Here is a 16633-nt window from a genome sequence, read left to right as displayed (position 1 = left end):
TAGATGTGATTTTAGCCGTCGTTCTTCTGCACTGTAAATGGACCATGTAAGTAAAAGACTCACAACCTAATAAATGCTCTAAGTCCTGGAGTCTAATTTCCTTCCTGTGCAGGAAAAGGAAAAAAAAAAAACCTGTACCTGCAATCATCTATGAATTAAGCTATGATCCAGCAACCCAAAGGATTCAAAGCAGAAAATCTGTCCATACTGCAAAAACTTCTGCTATTCAGAATAATCAACTTTTGGCATGACATGAATATGCAGAACAACTTTTTAAAGTCATTTAACAGTCATGGTTATAGCCAGGTATGTACCATTCCTGTCACATCACTGATTCTCAGTCCAACAGCAGTATTTCAGGATTTTTCAATTATACTTTTCCTTAAGAGAAACCTGATTTAAAAATTCATCATCAACAGAACAAACTCTGCTCAGAAATTCTCAATTTGTATTATTTCACATAGAGATAAAACACTTCATTTCCACCTACACAGTCTGAAAACCTAACCATGCAAAACAGCAATAAAAGGTAACTGATAATGCCGAATTGCTTCTGGAATTACATGTTTTCAAAATAACACACAGCAACTTGACCTTCATTATTTTGTCTAGTTAATTTTTGATTACAAGAAAAAAATCCTTTTCAACAGTAATTATGTTGACTTTTCTGGTTTATTTGTATTGTTTTGGCATTTGCAACTACGATGATTTGAAAAATGGTATGAAGCAGTCATGCATTTGCCAAATGCAAATGTTACAGTCAGTCCTTGTTTACAAAATTTCTGTAGTTTCATTTCTACAGTTCCTGTGGTAATCCACTGCAATGAGTGTACAACATCTACAGTTTTCTAATGTGCTTTTAACTTAAAATTTATATCTGTCTTTGCCATTGTCACTACAAGAGTACCTGGCAACTAACATAACTGTTATCACAACAGTACACAGGTCAACATTTAACCTGATTTTCTTCCTTGTTCTGCAGAGATGTGGGGGATGTTACATACATGTGAGTCTGTCTGTGTATCTATCTAGCATTGCAGAAGCTATGCCTCTTTGCCATTTGTATTGCTGCTGTGATAAAACTCAATATTGTTTTAAATTTTATGTGCTCTGGAAACTAAAAAGTCCAAGACTCCTATTAAGCATTCACATTCAACTATGTAGCAGTTGATCCACAATGCACTAAAATTAATGCATGAACAGAGTGATTACAATGTTTTCCATAGACTGTAAGAGGATACACTCTGTGGGATTACTCAAGTAATAAATTATAGCTTTGTTACTGCAGCAAATGAGAATTACATAAGAATTCGCAAGTACATGTCCTAGATCCTAACTTTTTGCATTTATCTCTAGCAGAACTCTTTGATTTTCCCCTGACTCTCTCCTCCTTTCTGCCTCCTTCAGGAAAGGTAACTGGGAAGACACTGCCCAACCTTTTTTACCTGGGGAAATATGTTTTGCAGCTTATATACCAAAACTCACATGCTGTCTCCCAGCAGAGCTGGGCCAGCTGCTATCTTGGGTCGTTAGGACACCCATATGGTATGTTACAGGTGTTCTTAACTTTGAATACAAATGGCAATGTTATCACTCTTGCTGCAGGGGTAATAGAAAAAAATTAGGTCAAGCTGTCTACAAGAAAGGAAAAAATGATACTTATTCACAATAAAGTTTTCCCCTACATCCACAAAACAGAACCTTTTTTCCTTTCATACTTCAGATCATCTTATAAGATAAAATAAAGGTCTTTTCTGGATGAAAATGTTTTCCGTTTTATACAATAAGGGTTTGACTTCTTCAGTTTCTGGTTAGTAGTCCCTCCCTGAAGCTTACTGTTGATCTTACAAAGTCTTCACTGGCAATACAGTAATATAATTGCCTCATAGGAGGCTTATTTTCAACTCCCCAATGTGCTTTTCATGCTTTAGCAAACCTTTCATTCCCTGGTAGCTGCCAAGCTGGTATGAACTTGGCATTTTCTTGTTTGCACATAGTACAGCCAACACTAACAAAATAAAACATGGAAAGCTTCTTAATCTCACCAGTCCTAATTTTTTTCTGTGACGAAACCTCCTAGATGCCACTGTGCTTTCAGTTCAATGTTGCTCTTACCTGTATTTACTCCTCCAGTGAATATCCACGCTCCAGTTGTCATAGCAGCCTTAATGAGGCCTTTTCCAAAGACTTGCTTGAGTTTTGGCTGAAGTTCAAAATTCTGAAGGCCTCCGTGCACAGAGATGAGAAGTTTAGGGAGCTCAAGCTGCCACTCTTTGGTCATCAGATGCAGAAGGAGGTCAGGCTTTGTGTCAAAAGACACGCGTACATACTGCAGAAATAAGAACAGTAGCAGAAAAAAAAAGGTTGGTTATATTCACTGGTTTCTAATACCTATGATCTATTGCAAATAGATCACTGAAAAAAGGCAACCTTTATGACAAAAGCACTAACTAATTGCTAACTTGATGATTTTTCAAAATTTAGGAAACTAGGAAACTAGGAATAAAGGAACACTTGCAATTCGTAGGCTGGACAGTTTTCCTTTATTTAGGAAATTAAGTCATTAATTGTTTCAATATGCTTAGCAATGCTTGAAAGATAAATGTCTTTAACTTGTGGATGCCAAAACTGGAGCAAAAATTTAAGTGGTCTGCCAAAGATGACCTAGGTAGTCAGAGTCATAAATCTGCATTCACTTGTATCTTATTTTCAAATTAACAAAATCAAACTCTCCAAAGGTAGGAAATAACAAACAAGCTCGGTTGTTCAAGCACGCATAAGTTTAAACTGATCAAGACTACTAAACAGGTACTTTTCAGATGACAGAACGCTAACTCACGACTTACAGACTAATCTGAATAGATGAATGAATTTGCCTAACAAGGCACAGCACCCTAAAAGTGCTTTGAAACACATTTAAACATTTCCAATTTACACACTGGCTCTTCTGTGCTACATCTGCAGCATTTTGCCCCGAGGAAGACCACGCCCATCTGTGTGTGCTCAAAGATAACAATTGTCTTCAAAATTTGTACAGCACTACCATGTTGCACACATACCTGTCTCTTCCTGACAACCCTTTCTCTCTGGGCTCCGTCTCCTGCTCTTTCTGTTGCTGATGTATGAATGGTTCCACAAAGCCCGTGACGGGGCAGATGATAATTTTTTGAACTCTAGTTGCATAGCAGAAACGGGCCGTAAGAGGAAAAGATTCTTTCTATAGCTGGTAAGATCTGGCAGGTCCCTCTTAATTGAATAAAATAGGTTTTAGAAAGCCACTCATCTATCAAACTTCTGATTGAACCAATGCATATAGAGCTACTTCAGTAGTCTTTTCCTTGACGGGTTGTCAGCACAGCCATTAGGTGTATAACACAAGCACCTTTCCTTTCAGCCAGAGGAATGCCTAATTCTAACTTATTTATTGTAATGTGCCAGGTAGTATAACATCCACATGCATTATGTAATAATTTTGTCCCTTTTTAACATCTAATCAGTATTTCTTAACGAAACATTGTTCTTTTTTAGTAAACGGTATGACAGTAAAGTGGACTCCTTTCTACTTGAATAAGAAATAAGGGCTTGACTTTTTCCAGAAGAAATTGCTAATAGACAGGTTTCTTTGCAAGAATGGGTTGCTGCACAGTGAACTGCCATTCTTAACATTTCTGGAAGTAGAAGCCCGTTTGGGCAAACAGTCACAGGGAAGCAAGGCGGGCACAGCCAGACTGAAAGCTGAGCAAGGACTTGGGAATTCACAGTCACCCCAGTGCATCGGTAATGTTCTCTGCAGCAGCCAGGCAAATTCATAACAGCTAATGGACAAAGAACATACAATATTAATGTCTGGCAAGAGCATAATGTATCCTTGAGCTTATATATACATGAACTGCATCCTCAGTAGCTACCCATTCAATGTTCTGCATGGAGTTGAGAAAATCTTGCGTGGCACCAGATCCCACTGACCCGATGGTGAAGCTAATAATTTTCGTTAGGATTGGAGGGCTCTCGAAGTTTTGACACACCAGAGGGTTTGTAAGGAGACTGATCCTTATTTCCCTTGCTCTGCCCTTAGGGAGAGCTGAGGTTGCAAAGGGCAATGCCTTGTTAATACTGCAGGCATTAATAGATAGACAACATCCTTCAGTGGGCCTACACAAAACCTCTGCCAGTCAAACTATGGGGATTATGTTTTGGGATCACTGGTACCTTATTCTGTTTTTTGGTGAAGACAGCCTGGGAGTTTTAAGAAGATAATTAAAGTGAATTCATATTAGTAACGGCTATACAAATTTGCTGAAAACAGAGGCCACTGCATCATCTGGGATGATATTAAGGTGAAGGTAGAAATGTCATCAAATGTGTATTATCTAATCCAGCCAGTGACTGTTTTGTTGATTCCTTAGCATTGTTTTATACCCCAGAACATGTGACTTCATTGTCTCTACCCTTTCTTAAGCCTATGTACTAACTGGCAAAAATCTTTTTCATTTTCTTATCCACTAAGACCTCTGAATTTCAATCAATATAAATCTATACAGTGAATCACAAAGTGAGAAGAAATATTTTCTTACATTTATTTGAAATGTAGACATCTTTTATTACAAACAACTGCTTGTTTTATATACTGCAGGCAAACCCTCCCTATACTTATGATGAGAATTCATTTTACTTTATAAAGAGGTAATTTAAGCAAAAATAAATCTGAAAGTTTTTTTCATGTACATTAAAATTTAAATCATCATGGATAAACTTTACTGTTTTAGAAGTTTTTTGAGAAAGGCAATGGTGCCAAACACAATCATATTTCTTCTGTGCATAGACCTAAATTTTTATGACTGTCTGATTCATTTTTGCACTTACAGAGGCCATTTTCAGTTTGGTATGCTTGGGATTACTCTTTTGCCATTAGTTAACATGTTAACTAGCAAGTACAAGAGAATTCTTTGTCGTTGCTTTCAAAGTATGCACTAAATTATGAATAAACACTTATAAGGCCATTTTTGTCCATATTAAAAATTCATTTCTTTCAATCTTGTAGTAGAATATTTGGCCTTTTCAGTTTTTGTTTAGAATCTTAATGAGTATTTCTGCCATTCCTGAATTCTTCTGTTATAGCCTCCGGAGGCAGCTTTAAAACTTACATGTAAATCTAAGCTATACCACTACTCCGTTACCCTGACATTTGATGTCTGGTGTATCTGTCAGCTGTAGAAATGATCAGTTCTAATGGCAAACGATTTAATCCCTTCTTTATGGCAGTGGTGTATGGAGAGAATGCCAGACCTCAGTTGTTATGTGTCAGCAGAGCAGGGCAAGATAGGAAGCAGAAGTACAGTTTTGAACCACAAAACTTACCGATCGAACTGACTGACTTCTGCATAACACTGTGAAATGATAAATCGTCAAGTTCAAGCTGTCATGCCCATTTGAATCCTCAACTAGCACAGAAGTAGTCAGCAGGGGTGCCATTCAGTGCCAATACTTGTTTCACTTTTTTATCAAGTGGTTTTCTAAAAAATAACGGTGCCCATCATCAGTCAAACAGCCAAATGCTTGCTAGTTGGACTCCAATGCCCTACAGCAAAAGCTGAAGTTCCTGAGTGGTAAAATTACTACTCTGTTACTCAAGCACAGCTGTCTCATTAAAGTACATGGTGAATAAAATAGAAAGATTCAATATTTTGTTGTATTTTTTTCAAAGAAAATATCTTCAGACAACATTTTGTGATCTGCAGTCTAATGTTGCTCCTTTGTTTCTCTTTGATGCATGCAGGTACTGGGTGGCTATTTCACTTCCCTTAAATCAGATTCCATCACTGCAGACACTTCTTCAAGCTAAAGACTGATTCCCTTAAAGTGTGATCTTCACATAAAAAATAGGCCTGATGTAATTCTCACCAAATTCAACAGAAAAACTGTCACTAAGGCTGAAACCAGACTGGTTCCTTGTAAGTTAATATTCTTCTTAACATCTTAAGGACTCATCCAAGTTCCACTAAACAGTCAGTGGAAGGACTAATTTAAATGGGATTTGGATAGATGCTTTTCTTGTTATTTCCCCTTTTTCTCCATGTAGGACACGATCTTTTAAATTCTGTAAATGTTCTTTAAGTATTAATTTACTATAACAAAAACATTTGCTACCTTTTTCATGGTTTATGCAAGTTACAGGATTATGTATCTTTTTTTTTTTCCTCAAAAGCACGGATCGCTTTTAAGATCCTTTTTACACAGTTTTGATAAAACTCAACATATTTTAAAAGCAGAAATATACCTTTTTATTTAGCTGATTTCCAAATATCCTTAATAAAGTACAACGTTTTGAGGATGTGAATTTTAGAAAGTCTGTCTAAGAAACTGTTCATGTACATTGGAATTCTACTGATGTTCTTTCATGTTTCCATGCACCATAAGAAAGGTTAAGCTTATGACACTGAAATTAACTTTATTTCTTCTACAGCTGCAAATGCACGTTAGCTTTTTATTGTGCACATTAAATGTAACATTGGAATGCATTCAATTAGGAGGAACGTATCTAACTCACTAAAGCTTTTCAAACAGCTATTTTCCACATAACCTTGAAAAACCATGATCAAAGAAATTTTAGTTCTGTAAAGAACAGTCCTTTAAAAAAGGTTGCTATGGAATCCAGGCACACCAATTAATGAAATAATATTAAGGGTTTTTTTGTGTGCCAAAAGGCAGATAGTAAATCAAAAAAATTTGTTTAGTTTGGTTACGAGTTCAGTGTAAAATGCATCACAGCAAGATTGTCTTAACTGGTCCACTAATGACCAGAATCTATTTTGAAATTGTTTGGAATATTGCTCATAATTAGAAAGGAATCACTCACATTAGTTTGATAATTGTTCTCAGAGTTAGCATAAAAAATCGCCAGTATATAACTAGATGAACTCATCCATCTTATTTCTTAAACTACTAAGAGCTAACTGATATAAGCAGATCACATTTTACTAATTTTCCTTTTTTTTTAATCCACCGATTTATTGCAAAAGCTGTTAATAAAGTTTACTTATCTCCACATCCCTCTCAGATCTTTTTACATTTGTCAAAATTGAAAAACTGCCGTAAAAACAATGTAAATGTGAACAGCAAAAGTGTTAAATGTGTTTCTTAAACATTAATAGGATGAGCCACTTGTAAAGAATATATGAAATTGATAGAGATCTAAAAACCACAGTGTTGTTGCAGGATCATCTGTGGTTACATGAAGACTGAAAGAAAGGCCTCTTCAGTAACTGATCTCATTAACCAATGTTATCTAATCTCAGCTATATGTTTCCATATGACCTGCTGCACCCTCAGCTATTCACATTATTGATTTTAGTAGCTTAGTGCAGCCTCACTGAAGATACTTTAACAACTGAATGGTATTAGCAAAATTAATGCTCTTTGAGAATTTTTGTTCTATGTGGCTGTGGAAATGAAATTAATGGCACAGTCAGTTCTATTGGCAATATGTAAACCCACACTGTCTTTTCTGTTTTGTTCCAAATCCATGTGTTCTGCTATGATTTCAGTGTAATTTTCATTTTCACCGCTAAAGATGCCACTATTAATTGTCTGGTGGCAATTGATACAACATTATATCACTGCATTCATAGTTTGCGAATATACATGCAAAGTATACATATATTTACTATCAAATTGCTACAGATATTATTAAAATCTAATTCTGTTACTTCCAATGGAGGAAATACTTATCTATCAGTCTTACCTACACTAATCAGTTCCATTAATTAACTACCAGTTCCCCATTTATAAATCTGAGGTTATGGTTTCCATTAATAAATGCCATCTCATTCCTTCTAGCATGACTCAGAAAAAAATATCAATTTTGCTGTTAGCACAAACCAAGATAACACTACTCAGTTTTGTTTTTCCCTTGCATAATAATTTTCATGTGTGGGCATCCATTTCAGGAAATAAAGTAAGGAACAGGTGGTGAATGCTTCCCCTGAGGCTTTCCTTGATGTTGGTCAGCTTGCTAAATCTTGCTGCTTTGTAGGGTTACTCCATTAGCCAAAAGGCACAATATTAACTTACTATGATTGTCAGCAAAAATCAGCTTGTATGCTATAGTGATATTTGATATCCAGTAGCTAGAAAATAACTAAGTGGTATATTTTTAGAAAAGAATAAACGTCCATTTACCATGTTTTCTCCCTTTTCTCTCTCTGCCCCTGCCCCTGTTGACGTTTCTCTGCTTTGGGGTTTGAAAATATACTGTCTGAACAAGAATATTTCCGAGGATTATTATGTACTTATTCCTTTTTCCAAGCCTTATTTTTCAAGATAATTTAAATGCTCTTTTTTCCCCTCCTCTGCTAGCAAAATTGGTTGGTTGCTTTGACTGAGCAAACTCTTGGCTTTCACAGAAAGCTTTTGATTTGGTAAGTTTTATTTATTATGGGAAAGACGTTGTACACAGTAAATTCAGAGACAGAGTTTCATTCTTTCTATTAATAAAACTGTAACAACAAGTTAGGCAGCTCTTTGACTATAATTTACCCTAAAACAATGTGTGGGGTGGAAATATGACCATAAAGACACCTTCATACTGTTTTCAGTGACAAACACATCATAGTATAACAAAGCTCTTTATTTTGTTTCCAGTTAAAAAAATGCACTATTACTAGTTATGCAAATCTCCTTATTTGTGTTTTGGTCATATGAAAGATGTTTTTCTTGTTGATGGTAACCAAGCAGGACACCCATTAAAGATATATGCAGTGAATTGTTTAATTTGAAGAACTTTTCCCACTAGTGGGATGACTGAATTTCTGGAGCTTTTATAGACTTATTTAATTCATGAAGAATTTGGTTGTTCCGATGTTTCCGGTGGGGTTTAATGACCATGAATGGATGGCAGATGCAACTATCTTCCTGATTCTAGTTCTGTCAAAATAAATCCAGTGTTCTTCCAGCAATAAATGTTTTATCTGTCTTAATCCCTGAGTTTCAACTTGTTAACTAGGTCTCTCAGATTTTTAACCCCCTTTTGTCTTCTTTTTTCTAAATTCTTCATGGTTTCATTCCTGACTGCAGTCTGTGACAAGATTTTTCTTTCCTTCTTGTTGACTTCCAATTTTATCTCCACAGTTTCGGTTCAAGTATATTTCTTTGAGCACACAGCATGAACTTTGGAGCATCTCCTGTTCTCTTATGGCACTGTGCCAGGACACCAGAATCCCAACAAAGACCAGAAATCCTCTAGATAAATTGGTATCAACAGCTTCCCTAGACCCTTCACAATTTCTTGGCTGCTCAAAACTACTTTTGTCTGGGCAGGGCAATTTATTGCTTTATGGTGATCTTCAAGGACATCACTCAAAAAGCTCTAGTGATTACCCTTTCTCATAAAGACAGATTTAATGCAAAGTATCCGTATGTGGTTAATAGCATGATGGTTACTATATCTCTGAATCTTTCTCAGTTTTGGTGAAAAGCATTCTGTTTTGTTCCCACTCCTTGTGAAGATACCAACAGCATGGTTTTTTTCATTTCAGTGCCGAGTGAGGTGTCAATTTATTCACACTAAACAAATGTTATTTACTGAATCAGTCTCTCTCTAGCAATGGTCTTGCAGATTTTTAGGTGACTGGTTATCAACTGAACATAAGGTGTCTGTAATACTCTCACAGAAATGACCTAATTTTCTATCCATTTCTTGGTGCAACAGTGTTTTGTGATTTCTGTCTAAAAGAAGCCATCCATCTGGGTGAACAGAACCAACCACTCAAGCAATCATTCCATCTCCAGCACCTATGTATCCATCTGAGGAAAAAATCTGGCTCTTGCTAGCATAGTACCTGAGCTCTTCATTGTCTCTAATCCATCTAGTACCACGGCAGATCTGAGACACCTGTTGGGAAGAATTCAGGCAAAGAAGATGGTACTCGGTTGCTGGGCAGGTTATTCTGCAGAGTGCCCAGGTGTTCTGCTTCTGCCCTCACCTGGCCAAAGCAGTGCCTTGGCCACGATGTGCTAGGAACACACTCATCTTTCATTCCCATAATCCCAGGTTCTGCAGTTTAGATAGAGCCAGAGAGATTCTTCCTTTCATGTAGTGCCGCATAGAAGAAATACATGCATGGGTTAGTGTGAGTACTAGAAACATCTCTCCATTGTAGTGGAGCAATGTCTTCAGATTAATACACTTTGGTATCACTCCATAGCATTGTATTATGATTAAGTGACTTGCTCAAGGAAATCTGTGGCAGAATAGGGATTTCCCAGTTCCTAGCTTAGACACTTACAGGTCCTCTTATTTCATTGAAAGATGAACCAATAAGTCTAACTGGTCTGTCCTCTAATATATGTCTGTAGCAATATTAAAAGAAATTTGGTATATTTCAGATTTGTCAGCCTTGCAGAGACATCCAGCAATGGGAAACCATAGTTGAATTCTAAAGTTATTCAGAAAAAGAGGGATGGCTAACTATTGTAAGAAAATTGAGACAGCAGCACATTAGCATGTCTTCAGTCTTCGTAAAGGTAGCCCCACTTACGCTGCACTCCAGCTTTTACAGTTAATTCTGTTCACCAGTTTTTCGGCACATAATACATAAAAACAAATGGTATGGTCTTACACTAAATAACACTTTAAAATGAAATTAAGAAAGAATGCTGTTTATTCTTTGCGAATGCATTTTTTGAGCTAGTAGTGTTATTTATCTAAGAGAAAAACATGGTTACCATGGCTTTATTGGAGTGGCCTCCTCCTTGGAACTCAATGGTTCCAAAAGCGTCCGTCGGGCTGAGCTGCGTGTGCTTGCTGATGGACCACTTCTCCGACTGGATGTCATTGCGAGTAAGCCTGCTTTCATTTTTCTCATTCTGAATAATGGAGATGCCTGGAGTCAGTCCAACATGTCGACCTATTAGACGCCCACAGCAACACCTATGACATTAGACAAACAGAAAACTTGAGTCACGTGCATGTATAAACCAAACAGGGAAACAAACTATCTTAAATGTCCTACAAATCTTAAAAAAAAAAACCTTTTCAAATCTGCTGACCACTTTCCTGCTGTCTGAAGCCTCTACTTGTGGAAGCAACATAGTACAGATATTACATTTTCTTTCTATGGTCTTGTTTACTTTGGACTCTCCTATATTTCAACAAAATCATGCTTTGTTCTAAATATGTACAAAATGAAGTTGAAGAACATTTCCTACTGTCTTCAGATGACATCAGGCCAAATAATCAGCTTTTGCATGGACTAGCATATATTTTAAATTGGTAGTTCACTGCAACTATTTTCTTTTGATGGTATTGTGATGGAATTGTATTAGATAAATATTCAAGGCACTGAATATTGAACTAAGAAGATAAGGAAATTAAACATAGATGCCGATCCACCCTTGATTTATCTTTTTTTTGGATTAAATAATTTTTGAAATGTAAACAAATAATGCCCATAGGAATCCATCACTCCAGATGTAATTCAACCACCTTCTGATCAAATAAATCTTTAAAAGCTATTTATATCCACCTTCATACATATGCATACATATATATAGACATTTTCTTGTAATTGGCTTTCATTTTTATACAAGCAGCATACAATTACCTATGGGGGTCTTTCGTGCTGGGTATGATATGAACACATTCTCTCTTGTAAAATGCTCTTTCTATCCATGATTTCTGTGCCTAAAAAAGAAAAATGAAATGCCATGAGCTCTGTTTGCTTATTAAACACAACTTACAGTACAGCTGAAGAAAAACTTCAAACATAAAAGAAAACCTCACTGACTTTGCAGATATACAGTGCACATTTTGCACAGAGCAAGCATTTTCCATTAGAACTATGGTCCCCTTCTAGAGCGAAGCACCCAACACAAGCTCTTAAGACTGTTTCATATTCACTAGCCAGATGACTTTGATGCTGTCATCTATATTCTCATAGCAGGAATCACTGGAGAAGAATTAATTCAAACTGTAAAGCTTTCTGCAAGGTAGAGAAAAAACACACCTATTCCTTAAAAATACTTAAAAAAATAATCCATTTCCATTTTAGTGATATAACTAAGTCAGCTCTAATTAAAAAAAAATCTCAGTAAGTAGAAAATAATTATCTCACAATAAAACCTATAACACTATGATTCCAATGCAATTTTTCATACAAGTACTGAGAGTGGTGTTTAACATGGAGCCAGAAAACACAGTTTCATATGTGGACATCCTAATGGGGTGGGAGGCGGGGAGGGAAATCTGTTTCTGAAATGAGACACAAAAAACTTTGATACATTAAGAGTCAAATGACCAGCTGATGTAACCTCTAAAACTGACTGAGTTCAATGAAGCTGTGCCTGTTCAAAACACTGAAGATCTTCCCCCACATATTCGCAGGAAATGTGTAATTTCTCTCAGCATAATCTTACATTTCAGATACACAGAGATCTTTTTTAAAAGAAATATAGATGGGTAGGAAAGAAAAAAAAAACAACAACAAACAAGAGACTTTCAGTGTTCTGAAATCTTTAATTATGTAGACAGTCCTCACTCCATATAATATGAATTCTGGCAAGCTCTGTAAAAGATTCCCCCAGACAGAATTCAATTATTTCATTCAATAGGAGATGAGTTGAAATGTTCCTTTAAAAATTCATTTCAAGCAGATAAATTTTATAAAATGTATTTAAATAATAAAATTACCTATTTAATTGCACAGCATAAACAGAACGATAAACTACTAACTAGGACAAAGTCATGTGTGAGTTAAGTAATGTCAAATGAGCTTTAGATAATTTAAAGGAAATTTCAGCATCTTGCATCTATAAAAAGAGAAAATACGAAATTGCTGTTGTAACATTACCTAACTAACTAATGTTACCTTTTACTATGTAAAGTCAGATAGTAACCTAAGTATTACCTTTACTAAGTAATGTTACCTTACTATCTATCTAATGTTACCTTTTCGTCAACTCAATCTGCATCTTGTTTTTCATGTTTAAACCCAGAAACCTATGTTTCTGGGACTTCTGAAAATCATTGTGAACTGTGGAAATTTCTTGGAGTCAATGAATGTCACTAGTATAAAGTACCATAATAAGAATTTCTAGGTACATTCATTACTTACCACTCTCAGTATATAAGAAGTTATTCTTTTGCCTTTTCACAGAAGATAATCACTTATTGGATCTAGTGGTCACTCATGTTATGTAACAATATATTGTCTTTGCTCTAGTTGCATTTTTATTTAAAAAATCTGCTAGACTTCATATTTTGTAGGAATGGCAGGCACCCTAACATGACTTTTACAGTCAGGAAAAATAAAGGTCTATAAAAACTTTAAATAGAACTGTATTTGATTGTTCTTCCTTACTGTAGCAAACAGAAAGTTAATATATTATAGAACACGGGGCAAGGTTTGTTTCATGTTTAAGGAAAGGACAGTTAAATAGAAATTCTGAAAAATCTAAAAAAGTTTTATTTTACATAGGAGAGATTACCTTGAAGTTCTAATTTATTACAACTTCTAAATGCTTACAAGCCTAAGATGCAGGCAATAATAATAATCATCATCGTCACAACATTGTATATTATACAGTCAAAGCAGCTTAGAAAACTAGCACATCATTGAGTAGTTTCTCAGTTTAGTAGTTTTCTCAGGCAAAGAAAGTCTTTTTACAACCTAACTTTCTAGAACTGTCAAGGCATCCAGAGTGAACTTTATGAACTTTATTTGACCCTCTTACTGCAGAACTTTTGAAGCTAAACTACATGGGAAAATTAGGGCTTTTCTCTTTGTTGGGTGTTTTAGAGAAAGAAAGGAAGTTACAATTATTATTCGGGTATTGCAATGCTAACATTTGAAATTACATACTTTACTGTAGGGACCACACAGTCTTGAAATTTCTCCCCTTCGAGCTCCAAGAGTACACAAGCTTTCTGTATTACCTTAAGACACACACTGATAAGAAGCTGCAGATTTATGAATCCCCTTTGTTGTATAAAATATACAGTAACTTTTTGAAAAAAAAGTAACAGTTACAGAACAATGCCAGATTTATCTTCATGCTTGCTTGTTTTAACACTAAATACAAGACTGCAATATCCTTTATCTTCTGAAGAAAGCATGAAAAGATTTTATAAGCCAGCTTTTCTTCCTGGCATCCAAAATCAGCTCCTACTGCAGAGCTTACATAGCATATGATTATCATTCATGTTGCCAAGACTCCATAAAAATATCCTTTACTAAATTTCATAAATTTTGCATACTTTTCTGCAAACAATTTACCTTGGTGGACTTACTTACTACATAGACCTAATGTATCTTTTCTAAAGATGGCCACTAGCTCAATTTCTCTAAGCCTCAAGATCCAATATAAAAAGGTGCCATAACAGGTACTACACTGAAAACTTTTTTCTTTAGGTATACAAGCAGGCTTTCAAAAACCAAGAAACTGACATTTAAAATTTGTTTTCCTACTATTTTTCATACTGTCTTTGAAAGTAGAAGAGAAACCCAGCTGAGTTAAATATAATAATAATCTGCATTTGAATTTTCATCATACTTCTTCAAATGTAATATTGCAAAAATAATAATCTGATTTAAAAAATCCTTTATTCACATCAGGAAAAAAGGCTTTCCAGCTTTTAGATTTCAAACAATACACTATCCTATCCGACAAAGCTATAATGCCAACATACACGATTTATGCATTTCATAATTCCTTCTCCTTCCAAACTAGAAAGAAAGCATCTGGTTTCACTGCCTCATGCCAATTATCCTCTGTGACAGAGCTCATTTGCAATGAAATACAAGGTTTAGAGATACAATGAATTATGTAACTTGCTTTAGAGTCTTCATAACAAAATTAGAGTAACTTGAGGAAATGAACACATTCATAACAAAACAGTCTACATTAAACTCTTATTTATAATGTGAATTAATAAAGTAGTAAAAAGTTTAGAAAAGTATAGCAAAGTATTTTCAAGCATAGTAGAGCAAGAAGCTTATCTTCTCTTTCTCGTATTTCATAAAAGCTCCTTCAGTATTAATTCATAAGACAATTAAAGCCCACAGTGAATTCCTAAAGTAATGCCATACTTATACTTGGATTTAGTTCACTCAAAGGTTAGATCTCTAGGTTATATCTCTTTCTTTATTAACTGAGCTGCAAAATCCCACCAAGAACATTTTTTCTCACTACTCTTTACCTGAGCATCAAACTTGGTGTTTAAGTCTGTCCTGGAGCAAACTCTGCTGTCCGCATTTTCCTGCTGCCGGTCATTGCTAATAACACACTCATGACCGCCCCCCGAACAAGGCGCTCAGCCCATCCGCAGCACAGAGATGTGAGAGCGAGCGAAGCCCTTGCACCCATTAGCTGTTTGGAATGTGCTGCTGTGGGATTAGCCTCGTTAAGGGTTCGGTGGACACTCACCCGCAGCCCCACAACACCGCTTGGTTTGAATTTCTAATCTGATGCCAAAAGAAAAACAAATCCCCTGAGAGCTTGGATTTAACTGGCACAAGCCTTGACAGGCTTTTTCCCCCCCGCTTCTTTCCCCCTTAGAGAGCGAGCTTGTGAAAGTGTGATAAGATGCTCTGAGTTCTTAAGTTCAACTCAGGAAAACAGATCTTTCAAAAGAAACAGTGTACTGAACTGGAAAGAACCTGAGCACACAAGAGAGATTGTTAATCTCTGAAGAATGAAACTACTGTTTATTGTGTAACTGTGAGAAATCTACACACAGTTGAAATATATTGCAATTAATCAACAACGGCATTTTTCCAGAGAAGCTGGGGTTTGTCACTGTTTCTCACCGCAGTTGCTGTACTGTAGTGAATGTAACTTTTCAGAAAGTCATAAACATATACCTTTGTCTTTCTGAGACAAGCAACTGCATTGTTTTCAGCTTAATTAAAAGTTAGTAACTTAAAACACAACTTGAATGTTTACAAATTTGGGGAGTACTTCTTTATTGTACCCTCTTGATATCAACACTGAAGAACAACCTTTTCATATGAACACCACTTAGTTTTTTTAGTACATAGCAATTATATGTGTCCAATTACTTACTTCAAGAGTTTTTCAAATATAAATTATTTTTACTCTTCCTCCCGTCGCTCCAAGTTTGGATTAATTCCTCTCTACTCCTACGTATGCATACTTGCTCTCCCTTCCTTTTCAGTAAGGCTGCATTTAATGCATGAAAAACATTCTCAGCACTGATGAATACACAAGCACGAAACTATTCTGAATGTATATTAGCTCTGATGGGCTGAGTGTATGCATCAATTTCTAAACTTCTTATACCATCACACATGTTGAGAAGCTCCTGCTAGGCTGGCTAATCCATGAGATTTTTTTTCTCTCTTGGTTCTCTGAGTTTTTTGTGTAAAATACATACACGTATTCGGTACGTAATGTATACATGAAGTATGTACATATACAGTCTGTATCCATATATATACACGCTCTGTTCCAGCACAGCTACGACCTGTGAGATTTCTCCACCACACAGTTCAGAGCAACAGAGACCCTGTGCACATCTTGTGAGATCTCTTTAGCACAGGATCAGACCAAAGATGGTCTGTGAAGAACAGCAAAGGTAGAGAAAGCTGCAGTGTCAAGAGAGCAGCTAGTGAAAAGT

At 35.9% G+C, this 16633-nt stretch overlaps 1 protein-coding gene across 1 annotated transcript in view; it reads right to left on the bottom strand.

The window, feature by feature from the left end:
• The window catches only part of TRPM3 (transient receptor potential cation channel subfamily M member 3), a 490459-nt gene that overhangs the window by 146794 nt on the left and 327032 nt on the right, over nucleotides 1-16633 (bottom strand). Inside the window, exons 2-4 of the mRNA XM_068423967.1 lie at nucleotides 11601-11680; nucleotides 10723-10927; nucleotides 2116-2329 (exon numbers count right to left, since the gene is read on the bottom strand). Of these exons, the coding sequence (XP_068280068.1) occupies nucleotides 2116-2329; nucleotides 10723-10927; nucleotides 11601-11680 (499 nt within the window). The remainder of the gene's footprint in view (nucleotides 1-2115; nucleotides 2330-10722; nucleotides 10928-11600; nucleotides 11681-16633) is intronic.

Source organism: Nyctibius grandis, chromosome Z (assembly GCF_013368605.1).
Source record: "Nyctibius grandis isolate bNycGra1 chromosome Z, bNycGra1.pri, whole genome shotgun sequence".
Classification (NCBI taxonomy): Eukaryota; Metazoa; Chordata; class Aves; order Nyctibiiformes; family Nyctibiidae; genus Nyctibius; species Nyctibius grandis.
This window is presented reverse-complemented; position numbering and strand designations above follow the sequence as displayed.